The sequence below is a fragment of the Ananas comosus genome, linkage group 22 (genome assembly GCF_001540865.1).
Source record: "Ananas comosus cultivar F153 linkage group 22, ASM154086v1, whole genome shotgun sequence".
Taxonomy (NCBI): domain Eukaryota; kingdom Viridiplantae; phylum Streptophyta; class Magnoliopsida; order Poales; family Bromeliaceae; genus Ananas; species Ananas comosus.
The window spans coordinates 7,931,131-7,942,698 of NC_033642.1; the positions used below are offsets into that span (position 1 = coordinate 7,931,131).

General features: G+C 40.3%; 1 protein-coding gene across 1 annotated transcript; it reads left to right on the forward strand.

Moving 5' to 3' along the window:
* Nucleotides 588-10,577, forward strand: LOC109727514 (DNA-directed RNA polymerase II subunit 1). The gene is made up of 14 exons (XM_020257655.1): nucleotides 588-912; nucleotides 1,008-1,271; nucleotides 3,050-3,352; nucleotides 3,432-3,590; nucleotides 3,698-3,859; nucleotides 3,964-4,184; nucleotides 4,279-4,420; nucleotides 4,525-4,860; nucleotides 4,943-5,229; nucleotides 5,317-5,575; nucleotides 5,663-8,778; nucleotides 8,890-8,961; nucleotides 9,704-9,757; nucleotides 9,847-10,577. Exons 1-14 carry the CDS (start codon nucleotides 829-831, stop codon nucleotides 9,950-9,952), a joined length of 5,565 nt encoding a protein of 1,854 aa, XP_020113244.1. The 5' UTR covers nucleotides 588-828; the 3' UTR covers nucleotides 9,953-10,577.

Consider the following 11,568-nt stretch of genomic DNA (forward strand, 5'->3'; position numbering starts at 1 on the left):
AAGCGAAAAAAAAATATTGACAATCATCCCAAAAAATTAATATTGATAACAGGGAAAAGACAAAAAACAAAGACAAAACAAGAAAAAAATATTATTTATCTATATACAAAATATAGTGAATCAAAGCGGTGAAAGATTAAAAAGTGCTCAAATAGAAATTTTTTAGCAAATTAACTATTGTCCTTATTAATACTAATAATGAAATAATGATTTTACTGAAATATTATCATCATTTTTAATTTAAATAAAAAAAAATATTATTCAAACGCATTTTATCTGCTTGATAAATAAAAGCATAAAAAGATTAAATTTTAAAAAAAAAACTAGAATACTCGGTTCACGGTCGCTGGTTTTAGTGTAGCAACGGCTTTATCCATTGGGTGCATTCTGATTGGCTGGTCTATCGATGACGTGGTAGACCAACTCTTCCCAAACGATCTCCCTTTTCCCAGAGTGGCCTATCTCCGCAATCTCGATCGGCCAATCCTGTCCGTCCATTTTACCCTAAGGCGGCGCCCCTTCTCTTCCTCGTCTATAAATAGACCCCCACCCCCTTCTCGTCTCCTCTTTTTTTCTCTCAGAGGAACTCTCTCGCGTTCGCCTCTCCTCTGAGGCGCGATCCCCCCCCTCGCTCCCTTTTCTCGAACCCCCCCTCTCTTTCTCTCTCTAGAGACATTTACCCGCCAAAAATCAAATCCAAATCCCAAATCTCACTGGAACGAAGTGGAATCGGCCCCGATCGCTTCGTCTTCGTCCCCCTTCTTCAAAACCCTAGTTCCGCAATCGAAACCCTAGTTCTTCGATCGGATCCAACCTCAGTTCGTAGCCATGGACATGCGGTTCCCCTTCTCCCCGGCGGAGGTCGCCAAGGTCCGCACCGTCCAGTTCGGCATCCTCAGCCCCGACGAGATCGTAATCACCTTCTTTTCTCCGATTAATCGCTTGTTTCTGTTCAGTTTCGTTCGATTCCGCTGTGAATTGATGGTGATTTGGGGTTGTTTGGGCAGCGGCAAATGTCGGTGGTGCAGATCGAGCACTCCGAGACGATGGAGCGGGGGAAGCCGAAGCCCGGGGGACTCAGCGACCCGCGGCTCGGGACCATCGACCGGAAGATGAAGTGCGAGACGTGCATGGCCAACATGGCGGAGTGCCCGGGCCACTTCGGGCACCTCGAGCTTGCCAAGCCCATGTTCCATATCGGCTTCCTCAAGACCGTTCTCGCCATCATGCGATGCGTCTGCTTCAATTGCTCTAAGATCCTTGCTGATGAGGTACTCCCTCTCGCAAGTCTCTGTTTGCATATGCACTAAAGCAAAAAAGAAAATTGACTGGGAGGTAAAGAAAGGAGATGTGAATCTAACTTTAAAGCTATTTTTCTGGTAAAAAAATGAAAAAAACAAAAAAAACAAAAGTTGAAGTGTTTGCTTAGTTTAAGGGCATGTTTGGATGCTTCTAACTCCCTGAAGAAAGGCCCGATGAAGTTGTGACTCACAGTATTTGGTTGGTATGAGAAGTCGAAGTCGCACTGGTTTCTGTGAATGAACTTGACATCACGCTGGGCGGGTGTGATGTCAAGGTCGCATAACTCTGAGCGGGATGTATGTGCTCTGAATTACGTGCATCCAAACATGCCCTAACCCGATTACTTGGCTAAATTAACGTAAAAAAAAGGACAATTACGCCTATTCTTGTTGCCAGGAATAGCGTGGGACGTTCATGTTAGTAGCGTTACTTCCAGTGGATCATCTAGCCATTTCTACTTACGCTTTCCGGGCTCTGCTGTACAGTCCAATGCTTTCGTTTAACTCTGCAGCTTCCATAGAAGGATTTCATGGTTGATCCATCATTGCCAGCTGCTTTTTTATAGGAAATACATATCCTTTTTGGTCAAAAAACAAAGAAAAAAACTAAAAATGTATAGCAAGCAATAAAGCTTATTTTAAATGTGTGCCCAAACTTCATTTTTTTTCTTTGATTTAACATCACGTCAATATTCATTTGCTTTACTTAAGGTAAATTCAGTCACTTGTTATTAATAATTTACTGAAATAAACTTCTCAGCTAAAAGCAGTTAAGAGTGGCGAAATTTGATGGAACTACCTGATTATTGTAATGTAATTCCCAATTCTGTTGAACGAAATAACTCAAAATAAAAGAAATAAAAGTTAAAGGGATGTCAATCCAAAGAAAAATTTGAGGAGGTTCATCCAAAAAAAAGGGTACCTCTTTAAGATGGCCTATAACTGAGGGTTTGATCATACATTTTTGACCCTTTTTCTTTCGATCAAATCACAAGCAATGAATTAAATTATCTGGTTGGTGGTTGCCAAGCGTGTTTACTTGTGTTGGTACAGTACTCTACCTTCTATTTTAAGTCACAAAAATGCCTATCACTTATGGTAGAATCAAAGTAGGTTCTGATTGATTATAAGTGCTTACGAGATCTAGGGGAGTAAGAGTAGGTTCATGAAATTAGTGTTAGAAGATACTTGATCAAAAATTCAGAAGTGTTTAGCACATGTATATGCTTGTTAGGTTCGCTTGACTATGAGGAAATATCTTGAATAATAGATTGAAGAGTTGGTAGCAAATTTAGGTGGTAGAAGAGTGAAATTTGCAGGAAGCTACAGAATGAAGCCATTTGTTTCAATAAAATTTTCTTTGTTAAGGTCATCTCTATAGTTTGTCAAATGATATGGAACATGTCCTAGAAGACCTGTAATAGCTTCAAGTTCATAAGTTATTTGGTGGCTCTAAAATTCAGATGACTGGTATCCCGTATGCATGTAAGTAGTTTATTTTAATCTGTTTCAGTGATTCAAGTGCATTTCTCCTTAATGTAGAGCAACTTTACTGATTTTCTTTGATTCTTATATATATACTCAACTTTTGCTCTTAAGAAGCAATATTTATGTAACCTTCCATTGCCTAGCTTGTCTTAGGTAATATTAATACTGTTATCCTATTTTTACATTCCAACTTCTGGATCAATTTGTTTTAGTCTGTTGTGATTACCACACTATATCTCATGACATTGACGTTTTTTCAGGATGATACTCGATTCAAGCAAGCATTAAAAATTAGAAATCCAAAGAATAGATTAAAAAGAATATATGATGCTTGCAAAAGCAAGAAGAGATGTGCTGGCGGTGATGATATTGACGTTCAGGGTCAGCAAGATACAGATGAACCAGTAAAAAAAAGCCGAGGTGGTTGCGGTGCGCAGCAGCCAAACATCACTGTAGATGGTATGAAAATGGTTGCAGAATTCAAAGCTTCAAAGAAGAAATCTGATGACCAAGAACAGCTTCCAGAACCGGTTGAAAGAAAACAAATTCTCTCTGCTGAAAGGGTAGCTTTCTTTGGCTTGAGCTTCTACTTAAAAGGGTTATGTTGGATTTTGCATGGCTTACAAAGAAACTTGTTCCCAGGTGCTTAACGTTCTTAAGCGGATCAGCGACGAGGACTGTCTATTGTTAGGTCTAAACCCTAAATATGCCCGTCCTGACTGGATGATATTGCAAGTTCTTCCAATTCCTCCACCTCCTGTGAGGCCTTCTGTAATGATGGATACCTCATCTAGAAGTGAGGTAATCTATTCCTTATGTCCTCTGATAGTTCGTTGAATGAGAATTGAGAACATTGAGGCTTCTCTTACACAATATCTAATGCTAATGCTTTTATTGTATATGGACAGGATGATCTGACTCATCAGCTGGCAATGATAATTAGACATAATGAAAATCTGAGAAGGCAAGAGAGGAATGGTGCCCCGGCTCACATAATAACAGAGTTTGCTCAATTACTGCAATTTCATATCGCAACATATTTTGATAATGAGCTTCCCGGGCAGCCGAGGGTATGCCACGAGTCCTTGACATAAGCCGTATTAACTTTTATATTTTGTTGGTTTGACTAAGCCAATTTATAAATATAAATCTGCTTATATTTATTGATCTGCAGGCTACACAGCGATCAGGGCGACCCATCAAATCTATTTGTAGTAGGCTTAAGGCAAAAGAAGGTCGAATTAGAGGTAACTTGATGGGTAAGCGTGTTGATTTTTCAGCTCGAACGGTTATCACACCTGACCCAACTATAAACATTGATGAACTGGGAGTGCCGTGGAGTATAGCGTTGAATTTAACATACCCAGAAACCGTAACTCCATATAACATTGAGAGGTAAATATGTTTCTTTATCGGTGCTGTATATGTTTTCTGAGACACCTTTATGGTCTCCAGTAAGGGCTTATGTAAAATTCATTGCTACTCGCAGATTGAAGGAGCTTGTTGAATACGGGCCTCATCCTCCTCCTGGGAAAACTGGTGCGAAATACATTATAAGGGAAGATGGTCAGAGGCTTGATCTCCGATATTTGAAAAAAAGCAGTGATCAGCATCTGGAACTTGGATACAAGGTTTATTTTCTTCTGGGATATCGATCTTCTATTTTGTTTACATTTTTTTTTTTGGCTTGGAATTTTACAGCTCGTCTGTATTAATATGTGTTTGCTGTTGGCAGGTGGAGAGGCACTTGCAAGATGGGGACTATGTTCTTTTTAATCGTCAGCCTAGTCTCCACAAAATGTCTATTATGGGTCATCGCATTAAAATTATGCCATACTCAACTTTCCGGTTGAACTTGTCAGTTACTTCGCCTTATAATGCTGATTTTGATGGAGATGAAATGAACATGCATGTCCCTCAATCATTCGAAACTAGAGCAGAAGTTTTGGAGCTAATGATGGTGCCAAAATGCATTGTCTCGCCTCAATCAAATCGACCTGTTATGGGAATTGTCCAGGACACCCTTCTTGGCTGTAGAAAGATTACTAAAAGAGATACATTCATTGAAAAGGTGATGTATTTTTGAGAGTACCCAGCGCTAAATGATTTGTCATTTTGATTCTGAACTATCCAATGTTTGTTTGCTGCTACAGGATGTTTTTATGAACATCTTGATGTGGTGGGAAGATTTTGATGGGAAGATTCCTGCTCCAGCCATTTTAAAGCCTAGACCTCTCTGGACAGGGAAGCAAGTTTTCAATCTTATCATCCCGAAGCAAATAAATCTAATTCGAACTTCAGCATGGCACTTGGAGTCCGAAACTGGATTTATTACCCCTGGTGATACTCTTGTTCGGATAGAGAAAGGAGAACTTCTTTCGGGTACTCTGTGCAAAAAAACCCTTGGAACATCTACAGGAAGTCTTATTCATGTCATTTGGTAAGCCTAGAATACTCGATTTGACATGAGAAAGTTGCTGCTCTCAAAACATATCTCTGTAATTTTAACTCATGCGAGTGTCTGCAGGGAAGAGGTTGGGCCAGATGCTGCTCGCAAGTTTTTGGGCCACACCCAGTGGCTTGTCAACTACTGGCTTTTGCAAAATGGTTTTAGTATTGGAATTGGTGACACAATTGCTGATGCAGCAACCATGGAAAAGATTAACGAGACAATTTCAAAAGCCAAAAATGAGGTGAAAGAACTTATCAAGCTTGCACAGGAGAAGCAGTTGGAAGCTGAGCCTGGGCGAACTATGATGGAATCATTCGAAAATAGAGTGAATCAGGTGCTAATCTTGTGCACGGCTTTATTAACATTGATAGCCTCTAACTACCATTAGACATGTATTCTTAATGGGTATTTTCATTCTCAGGTCTTGAATAAGGCTCGTGATGATGCCGGGAGCAGTGCTCAGAAGAGCTTATCCGAGAGTAACAATCTTAAGGCGATGGTCACAGCAGGCTCAAAGGGTAGTTTTATTAACATTTCACAAATGACTGCTTGTGTCGGGCAACAAAATGTGGAGGGCAAACGAATCCCTTTTGGGTTCATTGGTAGAACATTGCCTCACTTCACGAAGGATGACTATGGCCCTGAAAGTCGTGGTTTTGTGGAGAACTCCTACCTTCGTGGTTTGACACCTCAGGAGTTCTTCTTTCATGCTATGGGTGGTAGGGAAGGTCTGATCGATACTGCTGTTAAAACGTCTGAAACAGGGTATATTCAACGGCGTCTTGTGAAGGCTATGGAGGACATAATGGTCAAGTATGATGGTACGGTGAGAAATTCCTTGGGAGATGTCATCCAATTCCTTTATGGAGAGGATGGTATGGATGCCGTTTGGATCGAATCCCAAAAACTGGATTCCTTGAAGATGAAAAAGTCGGAGTTTGACAATGTTTTCACGTATGAGATAGACGATCCGAATTGGAATCCAAGCTACATGTTGCCAGAGCATGTTGATGATCTAAAATCGATTAAAGAGTTCAGAAATGTTTTTGAGGCGGAGGTTCAAAAATTAGAAGCTGATCGTATTCAGTTGGGGACGGAGATTGCTACTACTGGCGATAACACATGGCCTATGCCTGTTAATCTCAAAAGACTCATCTGGAATGCTCAGAAGACTTTTAAGATAGATTTGAGGAGGCCATCTGATATGCACCCAATGGAGATTGTTGAAGCTATCGATAAGCTGCAAGAGAGGTTGAAAGTTGTCCCTGGTGATGATCTAATGAGCATCGAAGCTCAGAAAAATGCCACCTTGTTTTTCAATATTCTACTTCGCAGTACATTTGCCAGTAAGCGGGTCTTGAAGGAGTACAGGCTCACTCGCGAAGCTTTTGAATGGGTTATTGGTGAAATAGAGTCTCGTTTCTTACAGTCTCTTGTAGCTCCAGGCGAAATGATTGGCTGTGTGGCCGCCCAATCTATTGGTGAACCAGCAACTCAGATGACCCTGAATACTTTCCACTATGCTGGTGTCAGTGCGAAGAATGTTACTCTTGGTGTACCCCGTTTGAGGGAAATCATTAATGTTGCTAAGAAAATAAAAACCCCATCGCTCTCAGTTTACCTAAAGCCTGAAATCAACAAGAAGAAGGAAATGGCTAAGAACGTTCAATGTGCTTTGGAGTACACTACGTTGCGCAGTGTCACTCATGCTACAGAGATATGGTACGATCCTGACCCATTGGGCACGCTTATTGAGGAGGATGTCGAATTTGTTAAGTCATACTATGAAATGCCTGACGAAGATATTGCTCCTGAAAAGATATCTCCGTGGCTGCTTCGCATTGAACTCAATCGTGAGATGATGGTTGATAAGAAGCTGAGCATGGCAGATATTGCGGAGAAGATAAATCATGAGTTCGATGATGACTTGACTTGCATATTTAATGATGATAATGCAGACAAGCTCATTCTCCGCATCCGTATAATGAATGATGAAGCTCCTAAAGGCGAATTACAAGATGAATCGGCCGAGGATGATGTCTTCCTTAAGAAGATTGAAAGCAACATGTTAACTGAAATGGCTCTGCGAGGCATTCCTGATATACATAAGGTTTTTATCAAGTCTGGGAAGGTTAATCGGTTTGACAAGAGCGAAGGGTTCAAACCAGATGTTGAGTGGATGCTCGATACAGAAGGGGTTAATCTATTAGCTGTTATGTGTCACGAAGATGTCGACGCTACAAGGACAACAAGTAATCATTTGATTGAAGTTATTGAAGTCCTCGGAATTGAGGCAGTTCGACGAGCCTTATTGGATGAATTGCGAGTGGTTATCTCTTTTGATGGCTCCTATGTCAACTATCGGCATCTGGCTATTCTTTGCGACACAATGACCTATAGAGGCCACTTAATGGCCATCACCAGGCACGGTATCAATCGCAATGATACTGGACCACTAATGAGATGTTCATTTGAGGAGACCGTCGATATCCTTCTCGATGCTGCTGTCTATGCTGAATCCGACCACCTTAGAGGTGTTACTGAGAACATCATGCTCGGCCAGCTGGCGCCTATCGGCACGGGAGGTTGTTCCTTATATTTGAACGACCAGATGTTACAGCAAGCAATCGAGCTTCAACTTCCAAGCTATATCGAAGGTTTGGAGTTTGGAATGACACCGGCTCGTTCGCCCATATCCGGAACACCTTATCATGAATCAATGATGTCCCCAAGTTACTTCATGAGCCCGAATGTCAGATCATCACCAATAACGGATGCTCAGTTCTCTCCTTATGTTGGTGGGATGGTTTTCTCTCCTGGTTCTTCGCCGGGATATAGTCCGTCCTCACCAGGATACAGTCCGTCATCTCCTGGATATAGCCCGACTTCACCAGGATATAGCCCGACTTCTCCTGGATATAGTCCTACATCGCCCGGTTACAGTCCCACTTCCCCAACATACAGCCCTAGCTCTCCTGGTTATAGTCCTACTAGTCCTGCTTATTCACCGACAAGTCCTTCCTATTCTCCCACTTCTCCAAGCTATAGTCCTACTTCCCCCAGCTATAGCCCGACTTCTCCATCTTACAGTCCTACTTCTCCTACATACAGCCCTACTTCACCCAGCTACAGCCCAACTTCTCCAGCTTATAGTCCGACTTCACCTGCGTATAGCCCAACTTCTCCAGCATACAGCCCAACATCACCTTCTTACAGCCCAACTTCGCCCTCGTACAGCCCGACTTCGCCCTCCTACAGCCCGACTTCGCCCTCGTACAGCCCGACTTCGCCCTCTTACAGCCCGACTTCGCCTACATACAGCCCAACTTCTCCTTCATATAGTCCCACTTCACCTGCATATAGCCCCACTTCTCCTGGTTACAGCCCTACTTCTCCTAGTTACAGTCCTACTTCACCCACCTACAGCCCTACATCACCGAGCTTCAATCCCCCTTCAGCTAAATACAGCCCTTCTCATGCCTATTCTCCGAGTAGCCCACGGCTGAGTCCGTACAGTCAGACATCTCCAAATTACAGGTAAGTTTCTTTTCCTTTCTCATTAATCAGCTAATTTTCTGCAATAAGCAGTAACTTTTCTTGCTTTTGATTAGTTGATAACTAATACTTTTTTCTCATTACTTTTGACAGCCCAACCTCGCCATCATATTCTCCAACTTCACCATCATTTACTCCACCAAGTCCTACATACAGTCCCACAAGGTAAAGCCATTGCTTCCTCAATGGGAATGTTATTATCTGTTCTGATTTTGTTTAGCTGTTATTTGACTCTGACTAGTAGGCTCGAATTTTTGATCCGTGAAAGTAGTTCACAAGTAATCTTTTCTATTTATAGTTTTAGATTATGGTGATAGCATCGGAAGAGTTGTCTTAGTTTCACTCTTTTCTGAGAGTCTGAACGAATAACTAGATATTGTTGGAAACAATTAATTAATCTTCGGACAAGTATAGATGGTCTTGTAGATTGAGACAGATATTTGTTTTTTTTTCTTTGTTGGTTATTTGGTAGCTTTCCTGTTGAAACTTATTCAGTAAGCTGCATCATGTTAGTCTTTATAACTAACTGAGTTTTTGCAGAAATACTTCAGCTTGAATACAACGCACTCATTCTATCTTGTACTTGATAGTTTTGCCTTATTGTCAAATGTTTTCATATCTAGATGTCTAGAGTTTGGTTCCTTGCCAATCTTAAAAATTGCCAACTTCGACGAAATTTGTTGGAGCTAATATTTGATTTATGCCTCTCCGGCGCCTGAAACATGGATTTAGATTCTCAATATGTTTTCAATTGAGTTGTTCATTCATTTCATTACATGTGAGCCTGCTTTTGAATGCGAGTTTATTAGTATCCCTCTCTGGGTGTTGTTACCACCTTAACTGTATATTGAAATTGTGTTGTTAGTATGGTTGAGGATAAATTGCTGATAGAAATACTTTCTTGTAGCCCGTACAACCCCGGTGGTAACCCAGATTACAGTCCAACTTCTCCTCAATACAGGTGATTCACAATTTTGTATTCAGTATATCATATCTGATATTTCGACTCGAGCAGTTTTCTAAACTATGTTTGCATTTTACTCAACGCAGTCCGAGTGCAAGCTACTCACCAACCGCACCCGGCTACTCGCCCTCTTCCACCAGTCAATACTCTCCGCAGATGAGCAACAAGGACGACGAGAGCACGCACGGATGAGAAATTCAAAGCATTTCCACTGCACAAGATCCTCATATTTGTAACTCTGGGAGAAGGTCTACATGGGGGGAGGGCTCAAAACTACTAAATGTGATTAATAGGGGTCGAAACCTCCTCGTGCCCTGAGAGCATCCGACCTTTTTATAACAAGTGGGACGATACGGACAAACTGTTTTAAGCAATAGGCTTGGTGATTGTAAGAAAGTGACTGATTTTGTAACTGTTTGCACAGGTAATTCCGGGCTTATAGGAATGTTGTGTTAGTTGAGACTCCACGAGTTCTATTAGCATAGGCTTGCTTAAGACAATTGAGGGTTTATTGCCGTTGTTCCCGCCCGATGGCAGTGTTATATGTTACATATATCGGAATGAGTAATCATCTCCATCGACTCGTAGATTTGGTTCTTAAAGAGAGATACTTTTAGTGCGCCGGTAAAATAATGCGGCATTTTGAATTTGCATATATGGACTAGCTGCAGGGCTAGTTAGTGGGGATCTGTAGTTGTAGAACTCATTTGCAAGAGGAAGGATTTGCAGCATCAGTGTAAGCGATCAATTGTGTATTTTTTGTATTTGTTTTACCCATATTTTAATGACTAAAAAGCTTCGGTAGCTTTAGATTTTAGTGTTTGTAGTGTTCTTGTAGCTAGAGGTATTTTGACACCCGTGTTGTCTATTTTATTATAATTACCAATTTATTGCGATACTAAAGAGGGGTGATGTATATCTCACACTCCTCTTATCTAAAGATTAAAATAATTATTTTTATTTGCATTAACAAAAATTGTAATAAAGATTAGTGTGATAAAATTTATTTAAACAATTTTTTTGTTTGTTTTGTTAAGAATGAAATTCGGTGTAAGATTTAAGATTAAGAGTGTACAGGTGTTTGGGTGAAAGTGAGGAGGAAGTGGAGTGGGGGGAAGTTGTTTACGCCGTAAACTATCCCTTCCGTTGTTTGTTTTGTCATAATTTTATTACGGTCGAAAGTCGAGTTCATCTAAAATAAGGTAATTGACTTCGCCCTCCCACGGAGCGAAGTCAATTCCGGTGAAGTGCAAAGAGGCAAAAGAATTTGTTAAATTTGGTTAGGTAATGTGATCAAATTTGATTAGGTAAGTTTTAATATATTTTTTGTTTAATTTGTATATTTAGAAAATGATGAAAAATAAATTTGTTAAATGTTAATAATTTTTTAACTTTAGAATTTTATTTGTTGCATTATTATAATTTATATGCAAACAAATAATATAATTTTTTAAAATTTTATTATATAATTATACATATATATAATTATATACATATAAAATTATATTAATTTTTATTTATTATAATTTATTATTTACTAAGTTACAAAATAGACAATGATACCACTTTGGAGGTAAGTATACCGGTGGTGGAGAACTACACTTTTTACATCATCTACTTCCTACCAAACAAATAATAGAACTCGCAGAACTATACTTCCACAGTTAGAAACAAGCAGCGGAAGTGAATTAATTTTTACCCTAACTTCACTTCAACCCAAAATCTACTTCCACCCCAAGTCTACTTACGTTGAAACAAACATGCCCTCCCCAAGTGGGGGTTGTTCATGAGACAGCAATGTTGAGAGA

Excerpts from the sequence above, each read along its gene's own strand:
- LOC109727514 (XM_020257655.1), top strand. The coding sequence starts at position 829 with ATGGACATGCGGTTCCCCTTCTCCCCGGCGGAGGTCGCCAAGGTCCGC. Across the intron at positions 3,591-3,697 it reads ATACCTCATCTAGAAGTGAG|GATGATCTGACTCATCAGCT; the intron begins GTAATCTATTCC and ends GTATATGGACAG. Across the intron at positions 4,421-4,524 it reads ATCTGGAACTTGGATACAAG|GTGGAGAGGCACTTGCAAGA; the intron begins GTTTATTTTCTT and ends TGCTGTTGGCAG.